The sequence below is a fragment of the Arachis duranensis genome, chromosome 8 (genome assembly GCF_000817695.3).
Source record: "Arachis duranensis cultivar V14167 chromosome 8, aradu.V14167.gnm2.J7QH, whole genome shotgun sequence".
Lineage (NCBI taxonomy): Eukaryota > Viridiplantae > Streptophyta > Magnoliopsida > Fabales > Fabaceae > Arachis > Arachis duranensis.
In genome coordinates, this window is record NC_029779.3 from 39,625,916 (window position 1) to 39,641,823 (window position 15,908).

General features: G+C 34.3%; 1 protein-coding gene across 1 annotated transcript; it reads left to right on the top strand.

Annotated features, from left to right (window-relative positions):
* The first annotated feature begins 3,675 nt into the window (after nucleotides 1-3,675).
* LOC107462834 (pentatricopeptide repeat-containing protein At3g25210, mitochondrial) lies at nucleotides 3,676-5,834 on the top strand. The gene has a single exon (XM_016081513.3). The coding sequence runs from the start codon at nucleotides 3,947-3,949 to the stop codon at nucleotides 5,042-5,044; it is 1,098 nt and encodes a 365-aa protein (XP_015936999.1). The 5' UTR covers nucleotides 3,676-3,946; the 3' UTR covers nucleotides 5,045-5,834.
* Nucleotides 5,835-15,908: the final 10,074 nt, after the last annotated feature.

The following is a 15,908-nucleotide window of genomic DNA, read 5'->3' on the forward strand; positions in this document are numbered from 1 at the left end:
TGTTGGAGGAATGTTAGCGCATTGGCTATTTGCAAACTCCACCATATGTCACTTACAGAGGGATTTCAAAGAATGGTTTTATGCATGATATTGTACCTATAACGATATCGGAACCCGTCATGATGCATGCTTTTGCCATCACAGAAAATTATACAATATTTATGGATCTTACTCTATATTTTAGGCCAAAGGTACTGTTCTTATAATCGGATAAACTAAGTCAATTTATTTATGGTTTAATTATTCCGTTGTTTTCTATAGTTTTGCAAAATTTTTAATTAGATCTCTATATTTTTTTTCTTTTAATTAGGTCTTTGCACCAATTTTTTTTTTCAATTGAGTTCCTATACTATTTTTCTTTTTATTTGAGTCCTTGCACTAATTTTTTTTAGTTGGGTCCCCATACAATTAAGCCAATTACTATCAAGAGGGACCTAATTAAAAAAAAATTTAATGCAAAAACTCAATTAAAAGAAAAAAAAAATATAAGAACCGAATTAAAAATTTTGTAAAATTATAGGAACTAACAGAATAATTAAACCTTTACTTATAAGTAGGATATTGGTTCTTGAAGTGTTTTTTTTTTTCTTGTCCCACTGAGGTCTGCTTCCCCTTCCTATGAAAATACTAGACACCCCTCTTATTTATTCATTACTAGTTAGTTCGGCCGCAATATCCTACACTCTCCTTTACTTATTCAGATACAGTTGTATTTGGTAAATTAAATTCTTCTCTAAAATAATGCCAAAATTTAATTAATTAATGTCACATTTGAGAGTAACAACAAAATGTGACTTATCCGTCATAGCAGAGCAGAGAGTACACAGAGAAAAGAGAAAATAGTTGAGCATAGGGGGTGAGAATACACAGGGTGGGATAGAGTTACATAATCCTCGAAGAAAGAATTGTTTAATCTGTTTAAGTGGACAAAGAGAGGAATGGGAAGATTCATTTGTTTGTTTTCATACAATATACTAGGTGCATTGAAAGCAATAAATGAAATGAATCGAATGTCAAGACGAAGTAGGATAAGAAGGATGCAAATAACAATAGTTCTTTTGTAGAAAGGCTTTTTGATCTACTCGGAAAAAGTTTTCTTGAAAAGTGTGCAGACAACAGGACCAATAACAAAAGGAATTTCTATTATTGAACACAACTACACCAAGGATGTTGAAGCACATAATGAACCAATGAAACTGTAGTGGGACATGGCGGCGGAGATAATGACACATGGTTCACAGGAGAAGGATCAAGATGAGGGCAGAATGGTCATTACCATGGCGGATTTGGATGAATGACAGGCTGGGAAGGTTAAGGGAGGACAGGCTGATGAAAGAGCGATGAAGGAGTATCCAAGAAACGGTTACCTGGGGTTATGGAAGGTTAAGGGAGGACATGCTAATTTGTTGAATTTAAAATCTAATGTGGGCTGGTTGGCAGATAAGTAGTCCAATAGATCTATTCAGCATAACAAAGAGAAGCTATGGGATGTGGGCCAATACCGAATAAGCCCACCTGATGGAGCTAAGACTGGGGCTTTGGTGGGTCGGGTAAGCTTACCCAGACGACACCAAGAGGAGCTTGATACGGATAGGAGAGGATCACCATTTTTTAATAGAGAGGGGCATGGTTTTGGACGCAATGACGATACTATTGCAGTGACATGCGACGGCGAGTATTTAGTCTTGCGTCTCCATAAGGCTATGTTGGTGGCTGTCGCGAGGCATGTGACAGAGATATTGCGCCATTGAGGAGAGAAGGGTCGAAGGGTCTAACCTTTATGCAGGGGATGCAGAGGGTGCGACTCAATGTAGGGCCAATGAGACTGATAGGGGAGAGACAGTAAAAGAGACGAAAAGACTGACAGTCGATAACAGTAACTATATAAACTTCCAGACAAAATACGCTGATTACATCAATATTTTTCTTTTAATTTCTCATTTTTGTTTTTTTATTCATTCAAACTCTCTTACAAAGAAACTGTTTTTTTATATTCATTCCAACTCTCCCAAAGAAATTGGGAAAAGGAATAGAAAATCATGACTTAGAAGCAAAGAAAGATAAAAGTGGGATTAAACAAGATCCTTTTAAAAAGGCAGCCACTTTTAATTATTTTTATTAATTTAGATTAAATCATATTCTAAATTCATTTTAGGGATACAGTATTAGTTTGATAAAAAATCAATAAAATTTTATTATTTGTATAATTCTATTGATAAATTAATTATATAATTATGTTGATAAATTAATTAAAAATAATATAAAATTTTAAATGAACTAAATTTTACTTAAAATTTTAAATCATTTGTATAATTATGTTGATAAATATTGGAAGAACAAATTTCACTTAAAATTTTAAATTATTATTTATAATATATGGTTCCATAAATATTTTTGTAAGACTCAAAATAAAATTGAAATTAGAACTAGTACTAGAGATGCTCTAATTACAGTTAATTATAATTATAATAGTGCATTTTAAATAAAATAATACTTTATTTTAAATAAAAATTATACGAATGTTTTTACGATACTACTTGTGTACTTTCACTTATTTCAACGGTTTAAAGACATAAACTAATAGTATTCTATTTTTAAAACCGTCCATCTTTCATGTTATATAAAACCGTCAATCTTTTTTATTATTTGAAATATTTTATTTTTAAGAGTTTGTTCTAATTTAAATTATTAATATTTTTTATTATTTTCAAAAAATATATTTTTATATTTACAAATATATATATATATTGTTTACACGGTAAACGAGATAATTGAAAAAATTTACGTATAATAAAGTAAATTTATTAGTAAAAATATTAACCTAAAAATATATTAATATTTTGAAGTTTGAATCATATAATTTGAACCGAGAATTTGATTTAATTAATAAGGTTCAATATATAAACTTTTATTAAAATCAAACCAAAAACAAATCATGATTTAAGAGTTGGGACAGGAGCAACTTCAATAGAAGACATAATAAACGTCTTCATTTAAGTGGTGGCCTTTAAAAAAAGTATGAATCTTTCCCTTTTATCATCCCTCTCTTTAGGTTCTGTTGGTATATATAATGCGAACTATTCTTTTATTGAGATGAAATGATTTTCATATCACTGATGTGCATAGTTTTTATTTCTCTCCCTTTAAGACTCCTTGTTCTTCCTTCTCTATTTCAATTCTTCTTGAGTTCTGTATTTCATGTATTCAAGCTTAAAAAGCTTTCATTGTCAATGATAAGTTAGATGCTTAAAGAGTGTAAATGTGTAACTTGTCATATAGAATTCTACTTTATATATATGTCAATATGTGTATGTGTGTTTTCCAGTATATACGTAAGAAGTAAGAACATATATTTATGGTTATAAATAGAAGCATCACCTTAACTTATCAGGCCAATGCTAAAAATATTAAGAGTTTAGGACTCTTGGAGGCAATCATCTTCTTTTCCTCTTTGGTCATACACTCTTTGGACTGATTGGGCTGAGGTTACGGTATTTGGAGGTTGGCTTTTTCTATTGGGTTTGAAGCTAAAGATGTATCATGGCAAGATAACCGAGCCCAAAGAAGAACCCGGAACCGAACACGCACCCACACCCACACCCAACCCGACCCGGAACCCACCTAGAACCCAATCTAACCTATCCTGCTCACTGATCCCTTCGATGCTAATCTCTGCCTTCTCCTTCTACTGATCCGCTTGTGCCCGAGGGTTCCTCTCGTCGTCGTGCTCCTCCTCGGTCTCCTTCCGTCCAGGTTGCTGCAAGCCTCACGTGGGACCCTTCCTGCTCCATCCTCACAGCGGCGCTGCTGAAACCGCGATTTGTGATGCGCCTTCCTTCCACCAAAGATCCATAGGTAAATTCCAGCTCCATGATCTTTCCAAGTGAAACTGCAATTTGGGATCCATCCTGCTAGTTCTTCAACACTATTCCACATTTGCAACCAAATGCAAACGATGCTGAGTATCATCAAATCACGCCCCTTTAACCCCTTGTTTCGCTTCATCTCTCTCCTCCCAACCGCCACCACTACACCACACTCATTCTCCACCTCACCATCCAAAACCCCACTCCAGAACCAATTCGAGACATGGATCAACCATCTCAAACCGGGCTTCACCCCTTCCGACGTCCACCGAGCCCTGCAGGCTCAATCAGACCCAGACCTCTCCCTCGACATCTTCCGCTGGACGGCCCAACAGCGCAACTACACCCACACTCACCTCACCTACCTCACCGTCATCAAACAACTCATCGCCGGCCGCCGCTACCGTCAAGCCGAAACTCTAATCCACGAGGTCATCGCCGGCGCCTGCGACCCCTCTGTCGAGCTCTACAACGCCGTCATCCGCTTCTGCTGCGGCCGCAAGTTCCTCTTCAGCCTCGCCTTCGACGTCTATAAGAAGATGCTCAGGTCGGAGGATTCCAAACCCACTCTCGAAACCTATTCTCTTTTGTTCAATTCACTTCTTAGAAGGTTCAATAAGCTCAATGTTTGTTACGTTTACTTGCATTCTGTGAGGTCCATGACTAAGCAAATGAAGGCCAATGGTGTTATTCCTGATACTTTTGTCCTCAACATGATAATTAAAGCTTATTCCAAGTGTTTGGAGCTTGATGAGGCCATTAAGGTTTTTCGCGACATGGGCTTGTATGGCTGTGAGCCGAATGCATATAGTTATGGATATATTGCAAAAGGTTTGTGTGAGAAGGGTAGGGTAAATCAGGGATTTAAGTTCTTTGTGGAGATGAGGGATAAGGGTTTTGTGCCAAGTGCGAGTACTTATGTGATAATCGTTTGCAGTCTTGCCATGAATCGGAGGTTTGAGGATGCCATTGAGGTTCTGTTTGATATGTTGGAGAACTCTAAGTCCCCTGATCACTTGACTTATAAGACTGTCCTGGAGGGATTGTGTCGCGAGGGGAGAGCTGACGGGGCTTTTGATCTGCTTGATGAGTGTAGGAAGAGGGATGTTAACATGAATGAAAAGATGTACAAGGCTTTGTTGAGAGAATTGCACTATATTTGCAGGGAGGGGGAGTAGATACTGTGCTTCTTGTTCCTTTTGTCTCCAAATGCATAAGTTGTCGAATTCAGTTATAGGGAGTGATTGAAACTTCTTAAAATGCTGATTAAGTGGAACATCTTGCTTTGAAAATTTCTCGTAACTTCTTTTGAAGTGAAATCCCTTCCATCGAGTTACAATATTTGCTCTGGTGATGATGATATTGCAGAAGGGTATGATCATGTTATGTAAACTACGGCTTACACGCTTGCATAATTGCTTACCCCCGTTGAGGCAAATATTGGTAAGTAATTCCGATCCATGTTCTTGCTGTACAAGTTTCCTATAAGTACTTTTTTGAACGAGAATCTTATGATACCATTTAATGGACTCTATCAAGTATTCATCAGAATGGTTTTTGTTTCAAAAACTGATATGAGATGTAGCTTAGAAGTTGAATCTTGTCTTTTGCTATATCAGATACAAAGTTGTATATTTAAAAACCGGATCTTTTTTTCAATAATTGTTTTGGTTGAGGGAAGTCACTTAGTCACCTTGTGAAGATGACTGATCAAGACATTGTGTGTTTGAAATCCAAATAAAACACAGACTTACGAGCCTAATATTGCATCATAGTATCTTTGGACAAAGCATCTAAAGTTGTCAACAATCCTTATTCATAAAACGTATTGTCAACTAAATACAATAGCACACAACTAAAAGTAAAGCTGGTGGACATTCATTTGGATAACCGCATCGCACAAATTACAATGATCTCGAAACTTTGGAAATTGAATTTTCAAAGTTCTCATCATCAATCTTCTCAGAACTCAAGCTTGCTGCAATGAAAGATTTGAAAATCATTTCTATGTAGGGAGCTTCCTTCGTAAGTCGCTGGATAGAATTTCTGTGCACAGACAAAACCATAGATGAACGACAATATGGGAAGAGGAATCAACAATGAGGCATAGTAGAACTTTTGCGGCCCAAAGTACACAAGCATGGTAACTTCGTAGAGTATCAAAGATGCTAGTATACGGTTACGTATGTGGGGCCATACATAGTTAACATATATAAACAGAAAGATTGCTAATTGTAATTGATGAGGTATCAAAGTAAAGTGGTACGTATACCTAACATGCATACCGTGATGTTTCCCATTGTTAACTTTTGAAGGTCATCCACAACTGTGCGATTGTAATGACTTGTTAGTGACTCCTTCATCACACGTTCATCGGTGACAGCAGCAGAAAGAAGTACCGGTAGCAGAATCACGGCAGATAAAAGCAGGATACTCAGCACTTGAGAAGAAACAGTAATCACAAACACACTAATTACTCAACTTTTAATTTTAGAATTATATATAATATTTTTTAAACTGTGATAACTTTATAATGAAGATATAGACCAATGTAAAGAAAATAATAAAAGATTTCATAATTTTATTATAAAAAATTTACAAATTTTTGCCATTGAGAAGCGGATTTAACTAAAGAGTGTTCTAAGAATATACATTGTAGACTAGTAGAAATTTTTTGCTCTTTCAATAAATAAAAAATAGAAAAGGTAAAGACAAAAAAATGGAAAAATCACACCATGACTGATTTCATTACTTCAAAGGGTGATCTCGTTGAAGTCACACTAAAATGACTCAGAAATCTAAGACACTTGAAAAATGATAAATTAAATACTGAGTGTTCAAAATATCATCGTTGTTACTGAAATATAAAAGCATGAGGTGCGGTGAGTGGATGTATGTAATGGACAGAGTGTGAAAGTAAAATAGAGAGAGAAAGCAGTGCTGAGAAAAATGAAGTAAACAGCAGTCCCGACCACAGAGATGGCAATAACATCCCTCTCGGAGGTAAGCAAGGCCACCTTCATCCAAACGAAAGGGTTGCATGACTTGTTTTGGAGCAACTTGCTGACTGCCTTCTTCTGTATGGTAGCTGGAATAAAGATCTCCTTCGTTTTTTATCACAAAAGGGGAGTATTAGATAGAACATCCTTAATTAGTTGCCTAAATTACTTTTGATTTAGGTATGTTTTATAAGTTTAATTCATATGTCGGAAGTTCTAGGATTGTCTTCGGCTTTCTCGAAACATTATATGTTAGAGATGTAGGCACTGTTACCATGTTGAGAATCTCTAGTTTTCACCCCATATATATTTTGTGCCTTTTAGATACAGGACGTGAGGCACCTCGATGAGGCACTTTGGGAGCTTCTTGCACCGAAGATTTTTTGCATTTTGGGACTTTACTTTTGGCTATTATGTTTTTATGTAGATACTTATTATCTCCATCATTTATGTATATGATGTTTTGTCACCCTTAGAGGTGATTTTGGAGAAACATGTTCTGTAAAGTTACGCTAACGTTAACGTGAGTGTTGCGCCTTTTTGATTTAACACTTTTGCTTTAACTTTTTCAAAGGCTCCTAGATAAATCTTCGTTTAAATTATACTTATATATATAATTCTACTTTTAAAAGTCGTAATACTCCACCACTTCTATTTTATGACTTAAGCATAATATTCTGTGTGGTAGGGTGTTACAGTAATCAACGGACTGCACAAATATCTGCATTTTCTCCTTCTAGTAGGTATAGTTCTTGCCATCGAAGAAAGGAGGTCTGTTGTTGGACAGTGAGTGTGTAAGCCACAACGTTTGCACCAATATTATTGGTTATTAGATCTCTGCTCCAAGCTGTGAAGCTTGATTCCTTGAGATCGGACTCTTGATACCAATTGAAGGTTATCAACAGCCTAGAAAAGGGGGTTGAATTTATGGCCTCTTTTAAAATTTGTACACTTAAACTTCAAACTAGATTTAGAACAGAGTTGGTGTTGAGTCTACAAAGTTAAAAATATAGGAGACAATTTTGTTTTGTCTCTTCTCGATTGACCAATTTGAATATTCTGAGTTATTGTGACTTCTATAAGATAGATTAAGGAGACAGTTTCATTTCTCATATCGAATGAAAAACAAAAATAGAACAGAGAAAAAAATGACACAGTCATATATCCTGATTCAACCACCTTGTGCAATATCGCCTACATGCAGTCTCCAACAGAATTGTGGTAGAATTTTCATCATTGTTATCAAAGATTATGTACACCGATTTCCAAGGATTCAACCCAATCCTATCAAGGACAAACCAAACTTCTACCAAAACTAGCTTTGGTTAAGTTCACTCCTAAACTTTCAACCACTAAGTGCTCACCCAACTTAGTAAGAAAATCATCTCAGGATCATGAATACAAAACAGAAATACATGCAAAAAGTTTGAAATAATTTCTGGCTTTTTTCTAAGATTACTCTCTTTTGCCTTTTCTCTTAATGGCTTTTACTAATACCTCACATATTTTATTTTTTACATTTATTAAAGAAATAAAGAAGGATAAAACTGAAGAACAGAAAATTTAATGTAAAACCATAAAAGAGAAGAAGGTATAGCTTGAAAGCTATAAAGATCCAAACAATGTGCTCACTCTTCTTACTTCAATTTTTGACCGTTTATACTTTTAAATAAAAGTAAAGCTTCTAAGATTTGAGTTTGGTTGAACATCTTTGACTTTGTTTTTCTTTTGCAAAATTTAGAGTAAAGACATAGAGGAGAGATGGGACAATAATAGTGATTCATGACTTGTAGAGTTGGCTTGAGTCCTTACTTAGCTACTCCTCTTTGTTTCTTTTTCTTTGACTTTCAAAAATATGAACTATTGATCTATTTTTTGTCTCCAAATTTTAATTATAATTTTTGATTTACAGTAAAGAGAAACAACCTCTATTTTTTTCTTTTTACTCAAAAATGATCAGCAGTGATAAGTGTAATTTCAACAAACTAAGAGATTTTAAAAACAAAGTGCTACAAAAAAATTCTTCTTTCTTTTTATGTTTTTCTGTAACTCTTTTTTTTAAAAGAGATTTTAAAATTATAGTATAAGTAGTTTATTTTTTATATCTTTATCTAAATTTCATTCTTGTAAATTTGGGAATACTTCATATTTATTTTATAATATTTTTAAATAAATTTAGAATTAGGATATATTTTTGAATTTATCTGTATTTTAAACTTTTGAATGTTCCTATGTAAACATTGCAAGTTCACGTACTTCATAGATTTTTTTTTTTGTAATCTGATTAAGTAGTGATCTCTAGTTCTAAATATGCTTATGAAAAGAATATCTAAAATTTTTAGGCTGATAGATATCTAATTTTGGTCTTATTTAAGAAAGTTAGCAGAATATTTAAGATTTTTTAAATTGGTGGCTATCCCATCTGAGTTTTGATTTAATCTTGAAAAGACTTGAAAAAAAAAATACTTAAGGTTCTTAGATTTGTGATAAACTTTAAAAGGGAGTTAAGTGTTTCAAAAAAATACCTAAAATCAAAATGATATAGGCATGGACATAAAGTCCAGACTCCTTTAAATCAGAGCTCTTATTTGTTCATTAGAGAGGTGAAGCTATTCGACGTCTTCGAGAGAATGATAGTGAAAAGTACCTACAAAGGACTCCGATACTTAAGTTAGCATGAATTTAAAGTAAGTTTAAGTGGATTAAAATTAAAAAATATTTGAGTTTAATAGAGTATTTATAGTAAGAGATGAAGGCTTGGCCATCACTTCTTAATTTCTCCTCTCGTAGTAGTGGATGATTTCTTCCTTAGTATTTTAGGAAGTTATTCCACATTATTATTTTTTTTTTTTTGGTTTCCCACGGTATCCCCCAACCCGACAGGTCAAGGACTAATCCGCCGCGGTACTGAGCTCCATTTAAGGGTTTGCCGCTGGCCAATGGGTTGCTGCATGCACAAGACGGGATTCGAACTCCCGACACTTGCTTAAGCGGACTAGTGAGCTAACCACTAGTCAACCCAACTTGGTTATTCCACATTATTTTAATAGACAAATTGAGGATGAGTATCTGGAGTAATAGTTTCACAAGGCCTTTTTTGACACGCAAATTGGGTCGAGTACAGTTCAAGGAGCCCATGTCTTAAGTAGTTGGAGTGGGTCGGCCCACATGGCTAACTAACACAGTATGTATGAATCTATTAGCCTTTTTTGAATATCTTGTTGAAGTGAATTTATTTGAACCATGATATGAATATAATAAATTTTCTTAATAATTTATAATTTTAAAAAGAGTTTTAAACACGATTCAACTTCTTTCCTCTGTGCATTTTAGCCATTTCAACAGAGGGAAATGGTGTGGATCAAACATGTGGAACATGCTATAAAATGCTTTGTTTTGTGATTTTTTTGATTTATAAAAAGTTATATTAATGGTGTTTGGTACAGTTTTTTACATATGTTTTTAAGGGATAAGTATTGTTTTGGTCTCTAACGTTGAATGTCAAAATCAAAATTGTCCCTCATATAATTTTTTATTTAGAATCATCCTTAATGTTGCATGTCATTTTAAAATCGTCCTTTATAATAATTTTTTTAAATGACAAACTACTCTTTTTTTCACCATTTCATTCTTCTTGTTCTTCTCCTTCTAAGAGAACAAATTCTCTTGTTCTTCTTCTAGAAGAACAAATTCTTCTTCCATTAACAAAACTCAAAATTTCAAATTTTTAAATACAGTTAACAAAATTCAATTACAAAAATTAAAAATACCTAAATTCATCTTCAATTACAAAAATAAAAAATCTATAAATTTAATTACCAAAAAATCAAATACAAGAACAAGACAAAAAAATTAGAGAGAAACAAGAAATTCAAAAACAAAAGAAAGTAACAGCAATCCAGAAATCAGAACAAGAACAAAACCAACAATAAAAATTAGGAAATTAGGAATTATGATAAACAAATTCATTATTCAAATTCAGATTCAATAAATACTAATAACAGATTCAACAACACCAACAACTAAAACATTATTCAAATCCAAAAATAACAACATCAAATTCAACAACTAAATCAACATACAACAATGATAAAATCAGAAAATAAAAAATCAAAATCAAATTAGAAGTAGAAGTAGAAGCAGACCCATAAGATGTAGAAGCAGAAGCATTCAAGCATAAGCAAAAAGCAGAAGATGAAGTAGAAGATGCAGAAGCAGAAGCACTCAAGCAGACCCAAACGAATCAGAAGACGAAGCAGAAACAGAGGGCAAAGCAAGAAGCAGAAGCAGCAAAGAGCAGCAGCGAGGCGTCGAGGAGCAGTGACGAGAATGCGGCGGTGAGGAGCAGTAGTGCAGAAGCAGAAGCTCTCTCTCTGGCTCGCGACAGTGACGGCGACGGCGGCTCCAAACTTTGCCGGCGTCGTCCCCCTTCCCCTTCCCCCTCCTTCGCGCCTTTTCCCCTTTCCCTTTCTCCCCTCCTCCTTGCATCTTTTCTTTTTTTAATAATCTTTTTATTAGGATAGGGGTAATTTAGTAATAAAATTAAAAAATTTATTAAAAACGGTGATTTTAATACGAAATTTACAAAAAAAATATTAGAAAAGATGATTTTAAAATGAAATGCAACATTAAGGATGATTCTAAATAAAAAATTACATCAGGGACGGTTTCGATTTTGACCCTCAACGTTAGGGATTAAAACAATACTTATCCCTACTTTTTAATTCTCTAAAAGTTGTTTAAGAGCTTTTAAAGAAATTAAAAAATTTGATTTCTCTCATTCTCAAAAACTATTTTATCACTTCTATTTATTACACAATTTTAAAACAAGTACTTTTATGATAACTTTCAAATACAAAATAATTTATTTATAAATTATTTTTAAGATAAGTCGTTATGTTTTAAGTTTTTTTTAAAGAATTTAATTAAATTATTTATTCAAACTAGTCTTAAGTGTATTTTGATTCAATTCGTAAAATATTATATTTCTATCTATAAATGCTCCTGTAAAGTTGTCAGAACCGAATCGGTAATCGAACCGATCAGATTACTGGATCACTGGGTCACTGGTTCAACAGGTGGGTTACTGGTTGAACCGGTTGACTCGGTACTATATAAATAAAAAATAAAAATAGTCAAAAATTTAAAATTTTAATTTAAAATACATATTTTTACTAATATTTTAAGAATATCAAAATATTTTAAAATATTATAGACTAGAAATAATAAGTATTTTATTATTTTTACTCTATTATAAATATTTTTATTTTGTTTTTATATTAAAATAACTATTATTTTTAAATTTCAACAATTTATTATGTTACATTTTGTTAAAATTTAATTTCCAACCGGTTCGGTTGGACCGAATTTTACCGAGTTTGACCGATTTTTACCAGTTCACACCGGGTTTAATCGGTTCACAGTGGTTTTAAATTTTATACGATCCAAAAATGGACCGGACCGGTAAAAGATCCGGTTTATTGGTTTTCCGGTTGAACCGGCCGGTCCGATCCGGTTCTGCTGCCTTCTAAATTTTCTTTTGCCTATTAAAAAAAAATTGTGTATTTGGCTTAGTTCTTTTTTATTATTAGTTAGGGTAGGTTAATATCTGATTATTAGTTTATCACACTACAATTAAAATTGACCGGCCACTATTTTACAGTTATGGAGATCTGAGTGGGTGCAGGGACAATAGCAATTGTTTACACACTTCGTTGATGAGATAAATCAACATGGTTGGTTCGTTAATTACTTTGAGGTTATTTAATTATATTCAAGGACACAAAAGCTGTGGGTTGTAGCAAAAGACAAATGAAAACTAACAAGTAAGCCAAAACCCCATACCTACATTATAATAACACGCAAAATTATTGATACTAGAAACGTCTTTGCCTAAACCTAAAATTAAACCTCCCTTGATTAGCTTCATTCCCTATTTTGTTTTGCCAAATTCATATGATTATCCCTTTGCTTTTGATACACGTAGGCACATGCAGTCATTGACGCATATTTAGGGTTCGCAAACTCTATCCAATCATAGGAATCCCTATTATATTAGGTACCATACGTATGTCGGGCCGATTATTTTTATACACTATGTAATAATTAGTTTATTTATTTATTTATTTTGGGTTCGGTGATTACATAGTAGTATATGTCAATTGTGATTTGCATTTGCATTTCAGAAGGTTATTGCATTCTGCTGGTTGAAGTGAAGGCGACAAAATAATTGAAGAGGAATGACAAGATGTTTCCCATTTTTCCTAAAAAGCATACCCTAACTTAATAAAGGATAAATATTGTATTGGTCCTTTGTGATTTCGGAGGAAAATTAAAATTATCTTTAATATTTTTTTACTTTTAAAATCATTCCATGACAATTACTTTAAAAGTGGACTTCTTTTACCTCAACTGTAATTTCTGGACAAAATTACTCTTGTTAAAAATAAAATTAAAATAAAACTTTCTCCGTTCTTAAGTCTTCATGCACTTGTCGCTTCTTCTCTCCTTCCAATTCACTACCGATGGTTTGGCTTTGGATCCACTACCATACATGAAATAGAGTTATCAAAATGAGAGGAGCTGAAGAAGAGGGCTACGGCTTAGATGTAACATAATTTTTTTAATTATGTTTGTTATTCAATAATTAACTAAATTTTTACTAATTTAAATTTTGACTTCATAATAAAATATTAGAAAAAACATTAAATTGGAATGCCAATAGTAATTGGAACTGGTTGTGGAATACAAACATTTTGGAGAAGTTCAAATTTACTATATGGCTTGGCTTACATGATGTTCTACCAACTGAGACCTTTCGATTCAAGCGGCATTTAGCTTTTTCAGATATGTGTAAAAGATGTAACAAGACGCATGAGACTACGGAACATTGCCTTAGAGACTGTGAACGATCAAAGGCAATTTGGCATATGTTGGATCCTAGTATCCTGGATTCGACAGCTGGTACTGCTCTTGAAGAGTGGTTTCGGAAGACCTTGGCTAACAATGAGGCGTCTTTTGGTGCAGGACTTTGGTGGGTATGGAGACATAGGTGCAATGACATATTCAATACTGACAACCCTTGGACAGACCACAAGATTGTTGCCTTGGCCAAAATTACCGCCAAGGACTTACAGGTTTACAGGAATCGAAACAATGCCTTTAGATCTCTCCGAAATCGCCTGTGTTAGGAACCACCGGTAGGCAACAGTTTTAAAGTTAATTGTGATGCAAGCTTGTATCAGGATTCAAATTTAGAGGAATTTGGGTGTATTATTAGAGATTCTAAGGGAGATTGGATCTCGGGCTGCTCTAAAAGCATTCTCTCCTAGTCTATCATCATATGTGAATTATTTGCTGCTTGGAGGGGGCTGGTTTTAGCTTGGGATTGCGGTTTGAGAGATATTATATGTGAAACGGATTGCCTTGACATTCTGCACATCATGCATGAGCTTACAGGTGGGTATTCATCTGAAGTAACAGATTTGGTTCACAAGATTTAGGAGCTTTTATCTCGTCCTTGACTTATTCACGGTGAGTGGGTGTCCCGAGAAGCAAATAGAGTTGCGGATTGGATAGCTAGATATGGTGCCAAGAGTAACTCTAATCATGTTATTTGGCCTGAGCCTTGTGCTGATCTCCATCAAATCATTCGCTCGGATATAGGATAGTGTTTGCTTTGTTTCTTTCCATGTTTAGACACCAAAAAAAGATAATAACACTTAAAAAGCTAATATATCTAATTTTAAATTTGAAAATATAAAAACACTAATTTTAGTGAATTTCTAACTAATAATAAACAACTTTTTAATATATAGTCAAAATTAAATTCGTTCTTATTGGATTTGAATAATCTTTAACTACGTAAAGAGATAAGAAAAATATCTTTATTCTTTAAATTTAATATAAAATTAAATTTAAATTCAATTAGGTAAATAAATCTGTTATAAGCTTATAGTAAAAAATTGAGCTTTAACCAACCAACCTTATATACTAACAGTATTTTGTGAATATCTCAAGCTGTAGTTATCCGATTAAAATAGTTCAAAGTTAATTTTAAAGCTAACTCAATTCTCTATAAGTTTGTGTCTAATAGTTATTTCTAAATTCCAAACATAGAAAAAATTATAGGGCTTGCAATGTGACAATTGATATTGGAGATTTTATCTAAACGCGAGTTAGATTCTCCTAACACAATTTGCACATACGCTACAAGAAAAACGTTGAGTATCGTCAGATTTACCGTCGAATTTAGTATCGAACGTTAGCAGCGAGATTTTCAACGAATTTACCATTGGTAACAGTGTTGAATTCGTAAGGTTTAATAATTACCAGCAGATTTTGGTTTTCGACGGTAAATCTACTAGTAATTTTTGGAGCAAAACTAAAATAAAATGGCATGTTCTTTACGTCAGATTTATCGTCGGATTGTTCTGACGGTAAAGCCAATTAGTTAAACGCTGTGTTTTGGTGAATCTCAAGTTCTCAATGGTTTATCGTTGGATTTTCCTGACGGTAAATCTGACCGTAACTGGACGTAAATTCAAATTGCAAACCATCTTCCCCTTCATTCGATATTCATTCCCACTCTCACTAAATCATTTCCTTCCTTCTCCCCAAAACCACCATCTGTCATTGCCGACACGGCCACCATCACAACCCCCTCTCCGTCATCGCCGTCAGCCTACCCAATGTGTCGAGACCATTCCATTCTTTTTCTTACCCCTCTTCTCTCAACAAAGCCACCACCACCGCACCATAGAGCCACCATTGCCCCCTCTCCATCATCGTTGTCAGTCCACCCTTCGCTGAGATCCTTTTGTTCTTCTTCTTCTCCCTCTTCTCTCCACAGAGCCACCACCGCCGCACCACAAAGTCAATCACCACCACTGCCCAGCTTCGCTTCTCTCCCTCCTTACATCTCTACTCAACCTTGGTTCCTCATCGCGTCTCGTGGTCCCTCCCTCCGTTGCTCCGCCGTTTTTGGTAGTTGTTGCGGTTCGTGGATGGTCGTTCGTGCCTCCATGGTTGTACTGACTATACA

Coding starts and splice junctions, on each gene's coding strand:
- LOC107462834 (XM_016081513.3), top strand. CDS start 3,947: ATGCAAACGATGCTGAGTATCATCAAATCACGCCCCTTTAACCCCTTG.